At 38.0% G+C, this 23,105-nt stretch overlaps 1 protein-coding gene across 1 annotated transcript in view; it reads right to left on the reverse strand.

Annotated features, from left to right (window-relative positions):
- The window catches only part of RBM17 (RNA binding motif protein 17), a 29,096-nt gene extending 5,991 nt beyond the window's left edge, over positions 1-23,105 (reverse strand). Inside the window, exons 1-7 of the mRNA XM_054594035.1 lie at positions 22,880-23,105; positions 16,554-16,691; positions 11,785-11,901; positions 6,742-6,908; positions 4,870-4,967; positions 2,401-2,457; positions 592-733 (exon numbers count right to left, since the gene is read on the reverse strand). Coding sequence (XP_054450010.1) covers positions 592-733; positions 2,401-2,457; positions 4,870-4,967; positions 6,742-6,908; positions 11,785-11,901; positions 16,554-16,676 — 704 coding nt within the window. The 5' untranslated portion in view covers positions 16,677-16,691; positions 22,880-23,105. The remainder of the gene's footprint in view (positions 1-591; positions 734-2,400; positions 2,458-4,869; positions 4,968-6,741; positions 6,909-11,784; positions 11,902-16,553; positions 16,692-22,879) is intronic.

Below are 23,105 nucleotides of genomic sequence, written 5' to 3' on the forward strand. Positions count from 1 at the left end.
CAACATACAACATTCTTTTAAGCAAAATACATGGCAAATCCAATGGTGCTTAAAAAGAAATTCCACCAGCCCACCTGAAAGCGAATCTTAAAAATGATTTTTACATGTAGATAAATATTCTAATTGTAGTTAGAATGACTGTTTTTAGACCAAAGGTGTAGAACCATGACCTTAAACAAATGGCTCATTTTATCAAGAAATAAAGAAGTCATTTACCCTTTGGACATAGTATAAGTCAGTTGTAATTCATATGAGCTATTTTATTTGCAAATATTTGAAAATAAAATGTAAATAATTATTGGAGACTGTTCCTACCTAGAGAATATATTGTTCAACATTGAAATCTAAAACCTACATTAGACGGTTTTGTTTTGTACAAAATACAATAGCGTTGTGCTGAAATATCCTCCATGTGACTCAAGCACTGATTCCCAAGAATGATGTATGTGACAACACACCAAGCCTCTCTCTACAAGCCAGAGAATGCCCTCACTTTCAGACAAGCTGCATCTACTGAAAGGGCTGCCAACACCTCACACTGAGTCTCATCCTTGTTACAACTGCTGAGACAATAGCACTTGGAACCATTACCCCATGTTGGCGAGGAAGGAGTTGCCAGGGCCCGTTGGAGATCTCGGTCTATCCTGTTCCTCATACATGGGGGGAGGAATGGCAGCTTTGGAAGACTGTGAGCGAGGTCTCGAATCCTCTTCATAAGGAAATTCTCGGGGTACTGTTGGATAAAAATAAAATAGGTTTACCAAAATACTACAAAAAATTTCCAAACTGCATTTATATAAATCGGTTCTCTTAAATTAACTGACATTTTTATTTTACTATATGGAGTGAGAAAAAAACAAAACCCATTTTATAGCCTCTATATGACTTTTTAAAATGACAGAGGTACAACACGATTTTTTAAATTCTAGCTTTGTTACAGCTATTTATTATCCCCTCAAATGTCCTTTTATATTTTACTGAAATGTTATCCTTTTTTAAAAAAAGATTTTATTTATTTTTAGACAGAGGGGAAGGGAGGGAAAGAGGGAGAGAAACATCAATGTGTGGCTGCCTCTCCTGCGCCCCCTACTGGGGGACCTGGCCTGCAACCCAGGCACGTGCCCTGACTGGGAATAGAACCAGCAACCTTTTGGTTCGCAGGTTGGTTCGCAGGCTGGTTCGCAGGCTGGCGCTCAATCAATACAGGAGCACATCAGCCAGGGCTGAAATGTTATCCTTTAAAGGTCCTCTTAAATAACAATTTTTTGTCTGAAACCTTAAAATTTTTGTATGTTCCAGATAGATCCAATCAAACTCCCTTTCAATTTCCATAGCATCTTGTATATACCTGTCTTAGGACTCTAATCTTGCCACTTCATTAGCCTACCCCAGAATAAAGGTCTTTTGAGGTTATGGACCATATACTATGGCAGTGATTTTCAGCCTTAGCTACACAATCAACAAGGAAGCTTAAAAAAAAAAAAAAAAAAAAATCCAAATGCCCTAGCCAGGTAGCTCGGTTGGTTAGAGCACTGTCCCAACAGGCCAAGGTTGCTGGATCAATCCCCAGTCAGGGCACAAACAAGAATCAACCAATGAATGCATAAATAAATGGACCAACAACAACAACAAAACTGATGTTTCTCTTAAAAAAATTAATTAAAAAATAAATAAATTTTAAAACTCCAGGTGGCCCCACTCCCACAGATTGGTTTCAACTGGGTTTATGGTTTGCCAGGTGTTTTCACACAAAATGTATTTAACAATACTTTTTGAATTATCTTCTTTAAAAAGATAAAATAAATTGCAACAGCTATTAAAAAGTACTAGGGATGATGATTGTATTTTCTTGGGATAGTTTGGGTACGGTCCAAGCCAGAGGACAGGAAAATGACCTAGAATGATATATCAAAGTTCAATTCCAATCCCCAAATTACAGAATAGATCACGAGGAGGAGAAACAGTGAGTGAAGGCACACAAACTGTGCACTGAAATCGAAACTAACAGCACAAAAATCTAATCAAGAAGGCACTGCCACCTTGTGGAAGGTCATAAATTTTACAGCCTCTAAACTACTGAGTACACAAATTGAAAATTGAAGAGCTATTATTCACTTTAACCTAACTCCAAATATGAAATGTTGGAGAAGACAAAATAAATTTAAAGTTTTTTTAAAAACAATCTCACTGTATAAAAATCCAAGTCTCAGAGACTGGCATTAAAACTTCGAAAGTATAAGGGGTGGAAGGGAGCAGTAGCCTCAAGGACCCACGCAGAGCCTCAAGGTTAGGGCCAGAGGACGGGCTTTGGCCACGCAGGTAACATGGCCAATAGAAGCTAAGACTGTCCATGGCAAGATTTTTATCAAAAATGAAAGAGAGGAAGTAATAGATACATACATTCTTTGTCTTTCTCTACCAGAGAAGTGGGTGGTGCGATGGCAGCTCCGCCCATACCTGCAAAAACATAAATTCCATGCTTTGAAGGAACATTGTAGTTGCCAGGCTCTCGAGAATTGTGACACAATCCTACCCCTCAAAGGAAGAAAGAAAAAAAGACCTACTACATCATCTCCCCAGCTAACATCTAAAGAATTCAGTATCTGAATCTAGGATTAAAAATGTAGAAAACTGGGAAAAGCCATACAAACAAAATTATGTTTTTCATAGCAGGCATTCAAGATCCCCAGAATGTAGTTAATAAATGAATTTTAAGATGAAAGAACATAACCCAGAGAATTAGCAGTTACTTCGAAAATAATAATATAATTATTTACTGAAAGCATCTTGACCACCAGTTCTTTCATAACATCTCAATTAATCTTAATAAACCTTTGAAGTAGGTATTTGTGTCCATTTCTCAAAGGAGAATTGGTGGGCAGAGACAGAATAAAACACAGTGCCCAGTGATGCCAAGCTTTGCCCCACAATATAACACACTCCTTTCCAGGGTGCAAACTGCGCTGGAACTAAACATCTATTTGGTAATGTGGATACTTCTAGTTTCTACAGAATCTGTTTTGTGTTGTCACCATTCCTGTTCACGTTTCCTGGACAGAGAATGATGAACACAAACAAACCAAAATGACTCCATGTGCTATCTGAGACAAATAAAGAACATGGATGGAGAATATAAGGAATTTTCCATTAGGTGTAACTTAATCACCCACAAAATAGTCCAAAAAACAGTAAAATGTAAACAAACAAAAAAACTGACTACAAAGCCAGTGCTGCACCAAGCATGAAATATTTTACAAAAGAAATTCCTCCAAAGCCAGCACACATATCATGATTAACAGGTCTGAAATAGACGAATACTTAAGAAGAAATAGGAATAAAACTTTCTTATAAATACGTCCTATTATAATTTTTCAATCTGTCATTAAAACCTAAGTGATTACTGATTGATTCTGAGATTAGCTCTAATGAGTTCAGCATAAAAAATCCTGAATGATTACTGAAATTTTGCTACTGATCAGGTTCAGATCTAAGCATCATCTGGTAACAGCAGTATATGTAATGGGCATAATGCCATTACTTCCCTAATATTCAGTGTATAGTTCCTGCTAAGGTTCAAAATAAAAAATGGCCTTCACAGAGAAGGCACACCTCCTTGCAAAAAGGGCAGCCAATCTGTAAGCTGAAAAAATGAGACCAACAGTTATTCAATCTATATACTGGATTCTAAAAAGTTATTAAAAACCAAATATTTGCTGATTAATGAAATAATGGACATAAAAGGTTTAACATTAATATGACAAGTTGAGCACACTCAAATGTTCACTTTACTCTCATTAGGAAAAACAATGTAGTGCCTGACAATATTAAGCATGTAGTAAGTATTCTTTTGTTGTTGTCGTTGTTGCTGAGGTATAACTGACATCTAATACTAGTTTCAAGTGTACAAGATAATGATTCAATACTTGTATATACCGTGGAATGATTACCACAATAAGTCCAGTAAATATTTGTCACCATATATAATTACAATTTTTTTCTTGTGACGAGAACTTTTAGGATCTACTCTCTTAGAAACTTTCAAATATGCAATACAATATTATTAACTATAGGCACCATGCTATATATTACATCCTCATGACTTACTTATTTTATAACTGGAAGCTTGTACTTTTTGACCCCCTTTACCTTTTTCTCCCACTCTGACTAGAACAGAGCCTAGTACCAAGTAGACAAGTAGAAGATTTATTTTCTCACTTACATCTCAATCTATTAACCAAATTCATCAATAAATCAAGGAAATCCCAGCAATCAAAACATGATGAAGCTAAAATAAGCAGCACTCAAGAGCAAACACTGTTTAACTGTCTAGTATTCACAAAGGATTTAGCTCTTAACACAATTACAATTCTGCTTGTAAAATTTTAGAGCTAAAAGGAGTCTTATGAACAAGTTCAAATTCTTATCTTCCTGCTCCCCAGAGGACACTGAGAGAAACCAATGTCCAGGAAAACTAGGCGATGTCCTCAATTTTATGCATGGCAGTGGCAAATGTCCTGGAAAACTAGTGCCTCGACTATCCATTCAGTGTTCTAACAGAAATGAAGCTGGACACAGAAAATAGGTGGGTCAGTGCGACTGTGCTACAGGTAAAAAGTGTGTGTGTATGTATTTTAAGATATGCTCAAAGTATCCACTCAGTAAATGTCAGAAAGTGGGTGGGAAGCTCAAAGAAGAATGTATATGAAAATTCAATATAAATTGAGGCTGTATGCAAATATGGATTGCTGGGATTTCTGAGAGAAAACTACCTAAATCAATGTCAACTAAATTAGGTATCATATTAAATATGAAAAACAAATAGTGCAATTGTACCATATTGGAAATACAATATTCATGTTCATGCCTTACTTCTTTTTCTCCTCTCTCGCTCATAATCTTCATCTTCATCAGAATCTGGATCTGGTCGTCTTGAAAATCCACTAGCTTCATGTCGGTCCTTACGCCTCCTGTGATGATAAAAGAACCCACGTTCATCACAGACGAGCCAATTTAAAGGTGTGAACTCAAAAGACATCACCATGACTTTCTCTTGGCTAGAAAATACCCAAATTCTCCCTTTCACGCTAAACTATTAATGTGAGGAGGGATGTGTGCACAATCAATTAGTTGAAGACTAAAGTAGCAAAAGTATGAGAAGTGAGAAAAATCCAGAAGATCGGCTGAACACATGTAATAGGTACGTAAGTATAAGTAGCAAGAAAAATGTTTCCTTGACATTTACTGATTTCAATTTTAAAGCTTATCAACATAGGTAATAGTTTAACAATTTCAATACTCTAGAACAGTGCTTTCCAATCAGTGTCCCAAAAGAGGCACCCTGTTGTGCCACGAGAATTTTTTAAAACATGCATTACTTGACTATTTAGTCAGGGGCACTGACCTCTTTTCCCTTATATTGTCAAATAAAAAAAGTGACAACAACCAACACAACAATAGCTGTCCAGTGTGAATCAATCAAAATTATTCCTATTTATTTTGTCAGATTGGCAAAAAAAAAGTATTTTTTGGATGCCATAGAGTTTCAGTAATTAGTTTATGTGGGCCACGAGATTAAAAAAGACTGAAAATCACTGCTTTAGAATCACTGCATGGAATGATTCAAGAAATATTGAGAAATACTGTATTAATATTTTATAAACAATTTAACAATATTCAATGTTTTTATTTATTTTTTAAAAATATTTTATTTATTTATTTTTAGAGAAAGAGAGGGAGAAAGGGAGGGTGAGAAACATAAATGTGTGCCTCTTACAAGCCCCACTGGCGACCTGGCCCGCAACCCAGGCATGTGCGCCCAGACTGGGAATCAAACTGGTGACCCTTTGGTTCTCAGGCTGGCGCTCAATCCACTGAGTCACCCCAGCCAGGGCTGATTTTTTTTTTTTTTAAAGAGAGACTGGAGCAGAGAGAGGGAGAGAGGGACAGACATCAACCTGCTGCTCCACTCATCCATGCATTTACCAGTTGATTTCTGCATGTGCCTTGACTAGGGATTGAACGCATAACCTTGCAACATCAGGACAACACTCCAACCAACTGAACTACTCAGCCACAGCAATATTCGGTATTTTTAAAAGAAAAAAATACAAACAAATCCTTGTCGATATTTTTAAAAAACAAGTAAAAGATGCATATGTTACACGTTTTTAAAAATTCATTTCAAAAATAACTAATTTAAGTATTTTCAATAGTTATTATTATAGAAGAGCCATAACATAAAAAGAAACTATTGTTCAACACTAGGATTCTAAGTTACTTTACTAACAACTCACCCAAAATATATACTTTAAATATTCTGTATCAATACATGAAATTTGGTCTAGACTTTGTTTTCATGCTGGGATGTAACAACTAAAAACTTTTAAAAACAGTTTGATTCTTTCTGATGAGTGCTCACATCAACCATGAAAACTAACTGCAGCCTTATGGACAGTACTGAAGTTCATTCATTAACATTCTAATAAATACAGGGTCCAGCACAAATAACACCGCTTTTTTATTACAAAATCTTTCATTACAAAATCATAAGCATATAATTCTGTAACATAACAATATCACACTCAAGCACACCATATGACATTTTACATGAAATGTTCAAATTAAAACCATAAATTATTACACCCATATTATTACCCTACCAACCACACTCAAGCAGGCCTTACTTCTGCTGGACCCTGTATTTGAAATGTAAAATATCCCCAAATCAAAACAAAGCCTTACTTTTCTCTCTCTTCTATTTCTTTTTGTCGTTCCAGCTCCCGCTGTCTCTGCCGTTCCTCTCTTTGGCGCTTTACCACTTTTTCATAATCATTAGGAAACATAGGATCATATTCATCAGCTAAGGGAATCAATACTTCTCCTGCAGAAAATCCACTGGGTACAGGATCCTAAGGAAGATAAAAATACCACAGTATCATCCTCATGTCTTAAAATTTTATTCACAGCATTAAGGGAAAAGAATATGAAGGTTGGAAGGAGCCTGATGACCATCTATCTGCCTCCTCTGTTTTCCAGGTAAGAGAACAAATGTCTAAGGAGGTTTAGTGACTTGACATTGTCACACACCTCACTAGGTAGCAGCAAAACCATGACAAAAAATTTAGTTCAGTATTAATTTCATAAATACCCTATGGCATTTTCCTGAAATTCCTAAACAAAGTGCCACCACTGAAAATTTTAAGCAATAAATTTGATTATTGATATAGTAAACAACAAATATTTCTGTTTTTTTATAGCTCCTTGAAAACTTAAAAATCAAGCAACCCACAGATAACACAACTGATCTTGTGATCATTTAATAGAGTAACTTTAAATTTTGATTACATGGACAGACATGATATATTAAGACTTAAAAATGCAAAAAGTATCCTCTTAAGCTTTTTGAAATCCTCTGGAATGCATCCCTCCTCAGGGTGGCTGCACTTCATGTGCTCAGTCTGGCACAGGTGGATATAATTCCCCTCACATCACCACTAGTTTTTTAAGATCCACTAAGATCAGGTTCAGATGATAACATTTTGCATTTTACTTCTAACATTTAGAAACTGGGACTACTTGCTCTTTGAGAGAAAAGAGGTAGTCTTAACAAAGAAATGAGAAAAACAAAGGCAGGCAGAGCACAGCCAACTAAAAAATACATGATTAGAAATGGGGCTTTACCCCAGGTTGCTGGTCTTGATCTCTACATGGTTCAGGGAAGCCCTGATATCATGCACGGTCTAAGTTTCCTAAACCTCTGTACTTTTTTCCTCCATGCTTTCTTAGCATTTAACTCTTCCTTATTATCTATAAAAATAAGAGGCCTTAACTCGTCTCCACAGACATCTTAAACAAGCATAACTTAGGACTGGTCACCTCTTTTAGGAGGTACACTGCCCAATACTATCAAAGGCAGAAAGTTTGCAAAATGTATTTTGTTTTGAACAGAAAACTGACATGATATGAGCTTAGTTCAATATCAATGAAACCCAACAATTCTTGTTAAGTTTGACATTTTTATAATACTAGACTGCTCTGTTTGACATTTTGCCTTGTAAAACAAATATTTCATCTTTTCCTTGTAACAGAAAATCAGGAAACACTATGATTCAATGAATAAAAAAATTAGAAAAGTAACTGTAGTCATCTTCCAGGTCCTATCAATGGAAAATTTACACAAATCTATTAAAACATAGGGCCTCTGAAGGGCAGTCAATGAACCTGCATTCATATAAAAGACATTTTAAAACTGCAAAGGCACATAAACAAGATTTCCTTTCAGTTATTATTGAGAGGAGAAAAACAATCAGACACTCAATTTATGTAGTACTATTATTACAAAGTTTCTACTGAGAGAACAAACTGTCAATATGAAATTTAAAATCAAATTATTTTTACTGTATAAACCCTACTAAGTTTACCAATAAGTCATCCTTCTCTAAATGCCATACATAAAGTAATTGGTTGAATGAGTGGGTAAAACTAAAATACTCATATATTGTAGGTAATACTGTATACTAACACTGCAGAAAACAAGCCAGCACTAAAAGAAATTGGCAATAAAAATGACTGATCTCTTAATGTGACCTCAGGAAATCTATCCTAAGAAAATAACTTTACATGCATAGAGCACTCTCTATAGAGATGTTCATTAGAGTGTTATTTAGGATGACAATATAAAAGCAGATCTAGGAAACTCCTGTATAAATTACAACACATACACTTGATGGGAACACCTCGCAAGTAAAAACTGATTATGAGGGACTTTTGGCCAAGGTGGAGGCATAGGTAGACACGCTTTGCCTCCTTGCACAACCATAAGAAGGATAACAACCAATCTAAAAACAAAAAACCACAACTGTCAGAAAATCAAACTGTATGGAAGTCCAACAACCAAGGATTTAAAAAAGAAATGTTCACCCACACGCGTAAGGGGGATGGAGACTGGGAGCCAGGACAGAAAGGACACAGTGTGGCACAGCAAGGCAGCAGGGCCGGTGGAACGGGCAGTCCTACATTCACATGCAGCAGGTAAAAACTGGGAGGAACACCTGGGGAGCAAGCAATGCCAGCCCAGGCCAGACCTCGCAGCCCATGGTTCCAGGACCAGGAAATAAAGCCTCATAACCTCTGGCTGTAAAAATCAGTGGGGGTTGGGATGGCAGAAGAAATTGCTGGTCTCCAAGAAGAGTCCATTTAAAGGGCCCACAGGGTCCTAGAACGTACACAAATGGACCCACTCAGGGAATCAGCATCAGGACAGCAGCTAGCAGGATGCCAATCGCTTACAGGAATGGGGGAAGTGACTAGACACAGGGTGAGAGCCAGCAAGTGGCACTGTTCCCTCTCTGACCCCTTCCCCACATATAGCGCCACAAAGAGGCAAAGCTGGTTGTCCTGCCCTGGTGAATACTTAAGGCTCTGCCCCTTGTAACAGGTGCACCAACACGGGGAGTAAATGCAGCTCTAATTAAAACACAGAAACACAGAGAGACTGCCAAATTGAGGATTTGAAGAAATACAGTCCAAATGAAAGAAGAAACCAAAACTCCAAAAAAAGAACTAAGCGACATGGAGATACCCAACCTATCAGATGTTGGGCTCAAAGCACTGGTGATCAGGATGCTCACAGACATGATTGAGTACAGCTGCAAAATAAAAGAAGCAGTGTAGGCTATACAAAGTAAAATAAAAATATACAGGGAACCAACAGCGAAGGGAAAAGAACTGGGATTCAGATCAATGATTTGGAACAAAACGAAGAAATAAACATTCACCGTAACAGAAAGAAGAAACAAGCATTCAAAAAAATGAGGACAGGCTTAGGAACCTTGGGAAAACTTTAAACGTACCAACATCTGCATCATAGGGGTGCCAAAAGGAGAAGAGGAAGAGCAAGAAATGGAAAACTTATTTGCAAAATAATGAAAGAAAACTTCCCCAATGTGGCGAAGGAAATAGACATACAGGTCCAGGAAGCTCAGAGAATCCCAAAGAAGTTGGACCCAAGGGAGCATGCGTCAAGGCACATCGTAATTAAAATGCCAAAGGTTAAAGATAAGGAGAGAATCTTAAAAGCAGCCAGAGAGAAGCAGAGAGTTACCAACAAAGGGGTTCTAATAAGACTATCAGCTGATTTCTCAAAAGAAACCTTGTAGGCTAGAAGGGACTGGTAAGAAGTATTCAAAGTCATGAAAAGCAGAGAACTACAACCTAGATTCTCTATCCAGCAAAGCTATCATTTAGAATGGAAGAGAAGATGGAGAGTTATCACTGGGGAGGGAGGGGCAAGTGGGGGAAAAGGTACAGAGAATAAGAAGCATAATTGATAGGTACAGAATAGATGGGGGACGTTAAGAATAGTATAGGAAATGGAGACATGAAAGAACTTACATGTATGACCCATGGACATGAACTAAGGGGGGAATGCTGGAGGAAATGGGGGGTACCAGGTGGAGAAGGGCAAAGGGGGAAAAAATGGGACAACTGTAACAGCATAATCAATAAAATATACTTCATTAAAAAATTGATTATGAAAAGTTGTAACGAAAAAAATGCTTGATTAAATTTTGGGGTGGGCAGTATCATACGTTCTAGAATCGATACACAGTAACAGAAAATGGTGAACCAGCTTTTCAGTAGCTGTAGTGAGAAAAAGTTATGTGCTGAGTATGCGGTAAAAACATTAAATGACTAAGAATCCCCTCGAAACACCTCCACTATGGGGTACCCTTTCCTCTATACAGACTATTAGCCTGCAATAGTACCAGTTCTCCCCGCCAATAAAAAGCAAGGTCGGGGAGCAAGTGGATTCCAAACCAGAAGAGTCAAAATTGTGAGGACAAGAAACAACATAAAGAAGGGAAGGGGGTATGTTGCTGAAACTGTGTCTCAGTTTGATTGGGGTCATTTTTAATAGTTGGTGGTGGGGAGTGTGGCTAGGAAGAGTACCTTGCTAAGAAACAGCAATAATGGCATATCCTCCTCTTAACCTGTGGGTCATTTCTCATCAAGCAACTTGTTTGCATGGTGCTGTTTAAACTACCTCTGTGGTATTATTTAAATGACATCTATGGAAGAATAAATGTATACCTAGAGTGGGTATAATTTTAAATATAAAACTTGTTTAGTTCACTTGCCCCTCATTAACTATGATTTGCATTTATCCTTTTCCAGATCTTCTGCATCCTCACTAACCCATTTACAGAGTTGTCTATGTCTATTTTTTAGTTTTAAAGCTTACGTAGAATCACTGGGATGATAAAGGGTAGGATGGTAGACTTGTCTTTATTTTTAACACTTTATTTTAATCCATGACAAAACAATGAATATTAATATTTTTATTATAAAAAACCTATATATCCAGCATTAAAGTGAATTAAGTAAACTAGTACATCCACATGAGGGAATACAGTGATGCCATTAAAATACTTTTTGACACAGATAGTCAATATATATTAAGCGAGATAAGCAAGTTAAAGAACAGTAGGTAGGAGGCATAGTATGGGAAGATATTCCAAAATATAAAGTTTTTAACTTCTGCGTATAATTGAAGTCACTTGTTTTTCTTTTTGTGTATCTCTCGTTTCTGATTTTTCTATAATGAACTATATTATTTTAAATAGCTAAATGTTTTAAACTTGATAAACAAAAGTAAAAATTAAGTTGAAAATAATATTGACTAGACTGCAGAGGCCTACTGAGGAGATTGTGTTCAGCGACATACGCACAAAATAAGACACACAGTAAGCAGGAAGGCCTGTCAAGGTCAGAGGCGGGGCTTACCTTTAGGCCGGCTGCTACATGAGGTGGGGTGTCCACAATCTGCCGGTCGTCTGAAGAGCCACCACGCTTTAGGTCGATTACCGGGGCAAGGACTGTACTTTGTTTTGTTCTCTGGCTCTAAAATCATTAAAAAACAAGAGTGTACTGAGCTTTCAAACTAAAATCCATACTATTTATAACAAAGTTTTTTTGGGGGGGGGAGGGGCCTCTCTGTAATGAACCTTTCAGATTCTGCAACAAGAAAAATATCATCTCAAAATAGACTTTTACCAAGAGGGGAACCCTGCCCCCCAAAACTGGAATTATCTTCTGTAGGGCGGGCCCCTGCTAGGTGAACCCATCTGTATCAATTTACCAACTGGCATTGTTGTGAGAGGCTGCATTCAGCTTCAGTGAATTTTTTTTAAGATTCAATGTGTTTGCCCATTTCATGATAGGGAATTTACGAGCGCACCTGCCCACACTAAGCTGAGTGTTCAGCAGTTTTGACCAAAAACAGCATGACCCCTGTGCCCCACCCTTCCTAGTCACCTGATCTCACCCCAAGAGACTTTGTTTCCCCAGATGAAAAATTCCTCAAAGGGACCTTTGTTTCTGACAATGTGGAAGAGGTGAAACAAAAAACGGCAAAAGCACTAAAAAGGCATCAAAATTAACGAGTTCAAAAACTGCTTTGAGGAGTGGGAAGGCTATTTCAATAAATGTATTACATCAAATGGAGAGTACCTTGAGTGAGACTGAAGCTTAAACATGTAAGCATAAATACAACACTTTTTTAAATAAATAAGCTCTGGTTCTTTGGGGTCCCCCCTCATTATTCAAGTATTACTATAATCACATACTAGTTTCATTAGCCCATTTTCTTTTTCAACACAAATTCCCTCCATTGTAAAAGATTTATAGTAAACTTGGTCAGTTTTATTTAAATTTGCATGTGATATCAGCTCTACAATGCATTTCCTTTGACCAGGAGAGGAAATCTGTAATTTTTTTATATGCTGGGCAAAAAATACTTGTGGATGTGAGTGTTTTTCCTCCCAGTAGAATATAAAATCCTGCCTTACCTCTTTTATTATAAACCTACAGAAAAAAATTTTTTAAGACAACAGGATCATTTAGATACCATCAACCACTGTTAACATTTTACCACATTTGTTTTACCCTACATCTATATTTTATGCTAAACCATTTGAAAGAAATTTGAAAACACTAGGACACTTTATCCTTAATCCTCTAAAATTATGAACATTCTCTTATATAACCACAACACTATTACCGCATCTAATAAAATCAATTATAATTCCCAGTATCATTTCCTATGCAGTTCATATTCCGATTTTCCAAGCTGTCCTCAAAATGTCTTCTAAACACTTGATTTTACTTTGAACCAAGGACCTCACCAAAATTCTGCAATGCATTTGTTTTTTAAGACTCTTGATTTAGGACAGTCCTCCCTCCTTGTTGTCATCATCATCATCATTTTTGTCTCCTCTTTTTTCCTCTGACACTGTCTTATAAAATGCTGTACATTCTACATCTGTCTGATAAATTCCTGCTGGTCTAGTTTGGCTTATTCTTCTATGCCCTACAACTCCTGAAAACTGAGTTAAATCTTAATTAGGTTAGAAGAGTGCTTTTTGGCAAGAACACATCACAGGTGAGGTGGTGGGTGTGCTTCATCTTGCACCGCTGCACCACCCCAGCAGGCACACAAGGCCAGGCTGTCTGTTAGCAATGCTGAGTGGGATCAGATGGCTACAGTGGTAACCACTTGATCTCTTGGTTATAAACATTTAATTCCCCCCTCCCTTTGTGATTTAAAGTGTTATACATTTTCATTGTTATCACCACAAAAGGGTCAAAATAAGCCACTATCTCCCTTGAATTAAACATCACTCACAACTTTAAGCAAACAAATTTAATCCGATCATTAAATATACAATTCACAAGTTGAATTCCAAAGTTTAAAGGACAATGGAGGGGCAATTATCAGAATCATACATTTTTCTATTCTATATATATATTTTAAAATGGTGATACAGATGAAACCATAGTTCCATCTTTCAGTTTCTAGGCAACGTTTTCTCAACCAAATACCTTTACAGATTTGGTTAGGCCAAATATGTGCTGAGTAATTAATTAGTAAATAGCCAAAAAGAATCAATGAAATGTATCTTCACTTCTCTTCAAAGAAAACACATTAACTTCACATAGCAATGTCAAAAGATGTTCGAAAGTCAGCAGAAATGACTTCATAAGCAACTTTTTATTTTGACCATCTACAAAAAAATCTATTTGAAATCTTAATAGCTTTCCTAAAATTAATGTATTTGGATTAAGTGAAAAGATGATAAGCATAAATTAAACAGACTGAAGCAGGTAATAAAGAGGATGTTGAAGAGTCTCGATTTCATATAAAAACATAATTCCTTGCTCATCAGCATCCAACTCTTCTACTTTTCATGTGAGTAAAATAATGGTACAGAAAAATCAGTATGTGATCCATAAATTTTATTTGACTTTTTAATATATTTATTTTTTAGAAGAATCTATTTTCTCAATTGTATTTTATACAAGCTGCCTTTTAACCTATAGTTAGTAATTATGCACTGGCTGGTTAGAGAAAGTGATCCTGAAGTACTTGGCAGGAAGAAACAAATTATCTAGGATTTTAAAAGACTGGCTGCAAGTAATACACAAAGCTGACAATTTTTAAACTGGCAAAAAAAATTATCCCAAGTAGTTTTCAATTTGTATATCTATAGAAAAAACTTCTGTTTTTCTATTTTCTGTTTTGTTATCTTTCCATTGAACTAAGATTGCCCACACATCTGAGTTTATGTTACTAAGATGAGAATTGCTCCTTGGAGCCATTTTACAAAAGATAAGATTAGGCCTTCAAGAATAAAATATAAGAAACATAAAACCTTATTTATAAACCTAATGTGCAAATCAAAAATTACATGAAACTGCCCTGGTTGGGGTGGCTAAGTGTACTGAGTGCCGGCCCGCAAACCAAAGGGTCGCTGGTTTGATTCCTAGTCAGGGCACATGCCTGGGGCCCAGTAAGGGGCATGCAAGAGGCAACCATGCATTAATGTTTCTCTCCCTCTCTTCCCCTTTGTCTAAAAATAAATAAATAAAATCTTTAAAAACAGAGAGAAAAGACCTTCAAATCAGTATCCTCAGATAGATAAGATAAAATGTAGTATCCATAAAACAAGTACAAGATGATATAGAATTAGTCAAGAACACGAAAAAAAAAAGTTACATGAAACTTACAAAAATTTTAAAAATTAAATCAATTTTTCAAAATTAAAAGAACAAGACTTGTTTTATTAATAATCTTTCATGTAGGATGAAAGCTTATTTTAAAAAGACAAAATTCCATCTCTTTAAAAAGAAATAGTGTATAAAAAATTTAAACCTTGTAATGATGAATGTGAAAGAGACAAAAATTCTAATCAATTGACAAAACAAAATTAAATTTTAAGACAGTGTTGCTTTACCTGTGGGTATCCTAATTCTAAAAACTTTTTATAATACTTAGCAATCAAATGTTCAAACTTAAATAAAAATATCTACTGATATATGAAGGAAAAGAAAAACAATTCTAACTTTAACAACCCATTTATTATGGAAAATTTCAAACATAAAATTAAACAGAATGATTAAAACACTCTTAAGTCTCTATCACCCAGCTTAAACAACTACCACCTCATGGCCAATTCTATTTCATGTACATCTGTAGCTCCCCTGCCCCAGACTGGATTCTTTTAGAGTAAGTTTCAGAAATTATGTCATTTTATCAGTAAATATTTTGACATATATCTTTAAAGCATTTTTTAACTTTTTCATTATAGCCCCCAAGTAAACTTTTAATAATTTTGCCCTACCCATAAAATTTTAATACCACATATATACTGTCTCTGTTTACGTACTTTAGTATGTGTATCTGTGCTTTATACATAAAAAGAGCAAGCTTTTTTTTCATATCCTTAGGATCAGTATATGCCCCATTTGGGAGGATATACCCTCCACTGGGGGATGCATACTCTAAAACATAGGAGTCCTTAGAACAGTAATCAAACCATAATACCATTCTCACTCCTACAAGTATTTGACAGTAACATTTTAATATCAAATACCCAGAGGATAACTATGTTTTTAATGTTTTACTTGTTAAATAAGCCTAAGGATGTTGCCAATGCCCAATGTGTAAGCAACAGGAGCAAAAACAATGACCTCCAGACTATATACACCTGACATATTCACAACCAATCTGAGCCCTCAATAACGAGTACACATCATTATAGCTTAGGAATTACTACAGAGCTTCCTTTTCAAAGTGCTGATTCCAAACCAACAGCAACTTACAGGAGGAATGCAACCAAAAACACAGACAACTGGGACCCAAATCCAGAACCAGAATCTACCAGAATATCAGGAACATAGCCACTAAACCAATATTTTAACCAAATTCTCAGTAATCGTAGACATACTGAAGCTTGAAAACCTGTATCATTGCTGGAAGTCGAGAGTACTGCCTTTCTCCATTATCCCTGCAATAGTTCTTATTCCTAAGAGTTGGGAGAAGCATAATGACCTTAAGCTCCTTATTCCTCTCCACACAGAGCCATCTCCCAGTGACTGTTTAACCCTACATAATCAATAAAAAGGCAGAAGAGCAAGCTAAAACCATTATTATTCTTACTCTAGGAGGAATCTGCTCTATAGATTTCTTCTTTCACACTGTGGGCTTATCTTACCTTTGCTTGAGTGAGAGCTGCCTTCTTCACTTGAAGCTGAGACTGCAGAAGTTTGAAGTTTTTGGACCAGCCTTCTGTTTTGGAGTCACTGGTCTCCACTCCCAGGTCGTCATACAGAGACATCTTTTCAGTTTAATGCTGAAAGCAAGGGAAGGGGGATATTTTTAAAATGCAAAATACAATAAAAATTTAAATTGTTTTTTTAGTTAAAAATAATATCTTTAAGGAATTTTAAAGGTAAAATGTATTTAAAGTAATCCCCCTAGGCCAGGAAGCTTCACTGACAAAAGCCCAAACATCTTTCACCAATCAGTGCCCTTTCTAATACACATATATTATTTTAAAAATAAACTTCTAGAATAAGACCATGTGGTCAAGGACTTCATGAGTGGAATTGGTCTGTTCTACAGCATATAATGAGCCAAAGAGAGAATCTCTAAATTCAGGACATTATTAATTACATACATCCAATTTAAGAAATTCTCTTTGGTCTCAACGGCAAAAAGTTGAAGCCTTACAAAAACACCAGGTTCACTCAGCACAATTAGCTACCCTTTTGTTTCAAAAGACGCAATGTCCTTTTTTTTAAACCCTCCTCCCGCAGAGCCACAGAGCGGGCAAGCTGGTGTCATAGCCGAGACTCCATCAATCTGGCTAATACTGTTTGGCCATCCCTGAAGCTCCCCAGAGACTCCTCCCCACCCAACTTGCTGGCCCACAAAAGCTGCTTTTCCATATGAGTGGCTAGTCTGGGTTCATAGTGCACAACTTCCTAAATCCTCTCAAACAAACAACAGCAGGCCTCAGTGAGCTCCAGGCCCACAACTAACAGCCAGCAGCCAGCCTAGATTCACAGCTTGGCTTCACCTGGGAATCTCCAAGCCCAGCACAGGTAGCAATCATCTCAGAATGCTTTACAACCCAAGCAGGGTGGCCCCAGGAAAAACAGAGGTGAGGCCTGACAATGGCCTGCAACGCCCGGGAAACCCCAGAGCCAGCATACCCAGTAGACAGCTACAGACCACGTCGGAGCACCACTAACCTGCCCCTGCAGGGCTGATCCTCCACAGAAGGCAGAGGCTGGTGGCCAGTGGTCACAACCAATCTTGTAACTGGCTGGCCTGGGTAAATCCCTCCCATCGATCTGCCAACAACAACCACAGCTCAACTAAAAGAGGAGGATGTACTCACCCAACATGAAGGGAACACCTTGACTACCCAGTTTGGGTGATAGCAGAGGCTGTGCCACTGGACCCTATTGGACACCTACTACGTTAGGCCACACTACCAAAACACAGAGTCAAAGCAGCTCTACTTAAGGCATAGAAACAAACACAGGAAGGCTGCCAAACAAAGAGACAAAGAAACATGGCCCAAATGAAAGAATAGATCAAAATTCCAGAAAAAGAGCTAAACGAAATGGAGATAAGCAACCTGTCAGATGCAGAGTTCAAAACACTGGTTATATGGATGATCAAGGACCTTAGTGAGGACCTCAGCAGCATAAAAAAGACCCAGTCAGAAACAAACAACACACTACTTGAAATAACGAACAATTTACATGGAAACAACAGTAGACTGGGTGAAGCCAAGAATCAAATCAATGATTTGGAGCATAAGAAAAAACCCAATCAGAATAACAAGGAAAAAAAAATCTAAACTAATGAGGATAGTGTGAGCAGTCTCTGGGGCAACTTCAAGAGGTCAAACATTCGCATCATAGGGGTGCCAGAAGGAGAAGAGAAAGAGTAAGAAATTGGAAATCTATTTGAAAAAAGAATGAAAGAAAACTTCTTTAGTTTGGTTAAGGAAACACACATGCAAGTCTAGGAAACAGAAACAAGACAGATTCAAAGAGGCCCATGGGCAAGAAATATTCAAGGTCATGAAAAGCAGGGTCCCACAGCCAAGATTGCTCTACCCAGCAATGATATGATTTAGAGTTGAAGGGTAAAGAGCTTCCCAGACAAGAGAAAACTAAAGCAGTTCATCATCACCAAACCATTATTACATGAAATGTTAAAGGGAATTATTTAAGGAAAAAAAGATCAAAACTATGAACAATAAAATGGCAAAATATACAAATCAATCAACAATTGAATCTAAAACACAAACTGAACAAAGAAGAAGAACAGAGACAGAATCATGGATATGGAGGGAGTTGTGATGGTTGCCAGAGGGGAGTGGGGTGCGGGGGAATGGGTGAGGAGGTGAGGGGATTGAGAAGTATAAGCAGATAGTTGGAGGATAGCCATGAGAATATGAAGCACAGCAGAGGCGATGGAGAAGCCAAAGAACTTATACGCATGGCCCATGGACAGAAACAACGGTGGGGGGATTGCTTGAGGGAGTAGGGGGTGCTGGATGGAGGGAGCAAAGGGGGAAAAATCAGGACACCGTTATAGCATAATCAATAAAATGTAATTACAAAATAAAATAAAATTTAGATAACAGACCCTTAACCTTTAAATTTAATCTGAGAAAATCAAACAGAGCAACAACAAGAAAAACAATTCTGAAAGTCCAGCTTAGTACTGTGGTTCTCAAAAAGAGTATTTCAAAAATGACCATGCATCTTTCATCTACCCTAGTTTAATTTTTTTTAGCCCTCTTCACCCAGTTAGTCACCAAACCAAAGCCTAGTAAAACCTTAGGATTCATTTGTTCTCTTTCTTTATTCTTAGAGAGGCAATGGAAGACTAGAACATTCTGTGAAACAAATGTAAACAAAGCTTTCTGGGAAATTACAAACATAAAGATAAATGATCAAAATTTGGTTGCAACCCAAACTCTACTTTATTTCTTCCAATCTCTTCATAAAAAACTTGGGAATCTCATCAAAGAAAGGGTTAAAAAAAAAAATCAAGAAGTGTAGAGGATCTCTGCCTCCAAAGAGTTCTTTCATCTAAGAATCCAATATTTAACAAAGATTTCAGGGCTGAATTAATGACGTTTCATGACCATACTTCCTCTGATTCCATGTCTAAACTGAAGGTGATTTCTTGACAGCTCCATTTGATTTGTCATATCTGCAAGCTTCAGAAATCATTATGCAGCAAAATATTGTTAAAGTTCCTTCTATTCTCAAAACCTTCAAATACACTTTAAATATTAGAAACTGATGTCATCTTCGCAATACCTCCTACTTTCTGCTTCCAAATCAGATCTCTGCATCACAGCAAATGAAGAAGAGTTTTCTTGTTTTTATTGAACTTCAAATCCACAGGACTGCATTAATCACACCAACAACACATTCATCATTCATCTACATGTGTATGGCCTGCTTTTACGCCATTACTATAATGCTACAAGCACCAGTGACTTCACCCAAAACAAAAGACAGGATTTGGATAAGAACCTACCTGCAATCTACCGGAACCTTGCCCTCCTCCCGACCCTCACTCCAGTCAAGTGATTTCCCCTGCCCCAGGGGAGAGGAGCAACCAGAATCCCATTCACATTAATTTCTTACTTTCCTCCTTTTATGTAATTTTCTTTACACAGCTTTATTCCTTAAGAAGTGCATATACTTTTTATTTTAGCTGCTTTAAGCACCTATAAAAATTACCATAGTTGATTCATTCATTCTCCCCTCTGCTACCATTAAAATGTAACAGACACATTGACAAACAGCCAGGACCTGAACTTAATTCATGCTGAGATGTTACTTAGATGATATAACACATTTATTTCATGAAGTCTTGTGCCAGGTAATAAAAAGTAGTACTTTCTAACATTTGGATATACCTTAAGAAGCCAGGATCAAATGCAAATACAAACAGCTGATTTTTAAAACTTAAAATACCTGCTAACTATATACTTTTTTATTGTAACACCACCTCCTGATCAACACATCTTTCATATATACTACACTTAAGAAATATAGTAAACATGGTTAGCTAGAAGAACAATGACTTTTCAAGATTACCTGAGTTGATAAAGTGTGTTTTTTAAACATGCCCACTGGCAGAAAAAAAAAAATATGGAAGAAGTCATCTCAGACGTATCCTACCTACTCTTAAGTGCATCTCTGAAGCCTTCGGTAACTACTACTCACACATAAAACTATTGCCAATTTGTTTCCCCTGCATGCAGTTGGACCAGGGAGACTTTTACTTGTTATGCCTCCTAAAGGTTGACACATCGGTCTCTTGCTACACCATAAGCTCCTTAAATGTAAGGGCTGTTTTTGCCTTTATCCTTGTATCTCTAGCTTAGCACCATGCTTGGAACATTATAAGTGCTTTATAAATATTTTCTAAATATATCAGTGATTGGGTAGAAAATTAACACACACCTATTTAAATCACATGATTATGAATCAGTAAGATCTGCAGATCTGCCTTTTAAAGATACTAACTTATGGTAACTGGGATTTGATATAAGTGTGGTAAATTTTAAATAATATACTATAATTAAAGGAACCAAAAGAACTACAAGCATACAACTAATGTCAAGGTCTGAGCTCTGAGTACCTCAGGACACAAGCTTGGTAAGAGACTTTCTTATCACTAAATAGATATTCATGTGCCATGACGTGAAAATGAAGCCTAAAGAATATGGGAAGTATATACTGACAGAAAGGAACAGAAAGGAAACTACAAGGGGCAGTGCACACTGATGTCCACAAAACATACACGTTACACAAGGCATGCCACATGGTTAAGATTTACAATGACTTTAAAGAATTTTTTAAAATTTCCCTATATCTCCATCTCTGACACCCTTGTCACAGTTTAGTTATTTCCCTCAATTCTCATAGACTCGATTAGTACCAAAATACCATAGGCTGGAGTGTATTCCCAACAAAGTCCATGAGAGTCACCTATAATTTAGATGCACAACAGAAAGTCCTTCATAGTTTATTTACTATTACAAAGACTTGAGGATTACTACCCTTTGATCTGTTCCATGAGAATAATTTAAAACAAACCAGGTAAAAAGAAATCCACATTATAAAGATATTTTTGGGAATTGACAACAATTCTCCCCCAACTCTTATTTTCCATAAAGGCTATCCTTAAGTCATCCCAAGACTCCACAATCAGGTCTTCACTGTTAACACTTCTATTGCACCAGGTTACATTTTTGTCTGTCTGACAATCTATTTTAAATGGTACAGCATGCAGCACATTTCTTAATAAAGTTCTAAAAATAAAATACCCTCGGTTTAAGTTCCTAATTTATTACTCCATATTGCTGAATAGTCGTATTAGAGTCAAAATGTCCGCAGCCTTTATCCTATAAAAATGTGGAAACTGAGTTTCATCCTTTAAAAACGCCACCTGCTGCTGGGAGGTGCAGTCCTCATCTAACCCTTACCCAAAACACGTTTTTCACCCATTCCCCTGGTTCTTGCAATAAGTCCCTTCAACGGCTCTCCTTTACTGACTTCTCAAAGAACCTTTTCATCTGACCTGACTACCTCTCCTCCAACCTCTCTCTCTGCCTTACCTGCAGTTCCCAGAATGCACTACGGTGCTCCTGGTCGCTGAGGCTACCTTTACACTTCTTTCCTCTTCAGGGAACCTTTTTTCTCTGTGTCGCACATCTAACAGAACACCTCCAAAACACAGTTAGAAGCGCCACTGCCTCTTGGGAGCCTTTCCAGATCCCACCCCGGTCCTTGGAGCAACCCGGGCATGGGTTTTTAAGATTGTTCCCTAGAGACCAAAGTCCGAGAGCAGGGATAGAATCTTACTCATCTCACATCTGCTGTTCATAACAGACTGTCCGAGCCAGAGGCGACGCTCAAAATTGCTTCAAGATTAAACACCAGAGCTAGAACACGGCTTTAAAAGGACAAGGACTAAGGTACCACTGAAGTCAGGTCTTCCTTCACCTGTCCAGGTAACCGACCCCCTCCTCTTTGAGAGAGAAGGACTTCTGGTGTTCTGCGGCCCAGGAAGGAAATAGCTTCTCTCCTCTCCACTCCCTGGGCCTCGCAGGACCGCCAGTGTGCGGGGCCACAGGTGACAGGGACCTGCCCACCGGGATGCAGGGACCGAGCAACTTTTTCAAAATAAGACCAGAGGAGAAGGGGAGAGACTAACATCCTCGGATCAAAAGGAGACGGAAAGAGACAAACGGGAAAAGGAAGAACGGAAGAGAGGCCAGAGGCAAATAAAGGAAAGTGGCAGCGGGGAGCAACGGAAACACAGAGGGTCGCCGGGGCCGGACCGCAGGCCCGCCTGTTGTCTGAGGGCGCCCGCGGCTCTAGGGACCGGCCAGGGATCTCCCGCCCCACCGCGGTGCGGCCTAAAGCCACGGCCTCGCATCCAAAGCCCCCCTGCCGGTGACCCGCTCCCGCCCGGGACGCCACTTACCCGGCCCGCCGGGCCGACTATACCCATGGGCTGCGGCGGCGAACCAAGGACAAGATGCCGCGGGGAGGGAAGGCCGGGTCCACTAGACGTAAGCCCGTGACCGGGCGGCCCTCTGCTGGTGCCAACCACTACGCCGGGGCCGCAGGGTCCGAGCGGCCGCGAAGTAAGGAAAAGCGTGAGGCAGGGAGAGACACTCAACTGGGCCGCAGTCGCCTACCCGCGACGC

The sequence above is a fragment of the Pteronotus mesoamericanus genome, unplaced genomic scaffold, assembly GCF_021234165.1.
Source record: "Pteronotus mesoamericanus isolate MK-2021 breed Mesoamerican mustached bat unplaced genomic scaffold, CSHL_Meso_final contig_130, whole genome shotgun sequence".
NCBI lineage: Eukaryota > Metazoa > Chordata > Mammalia > Chiroptera > Mormoopidae > Pteronotus > Pteronotus mesoamericanus.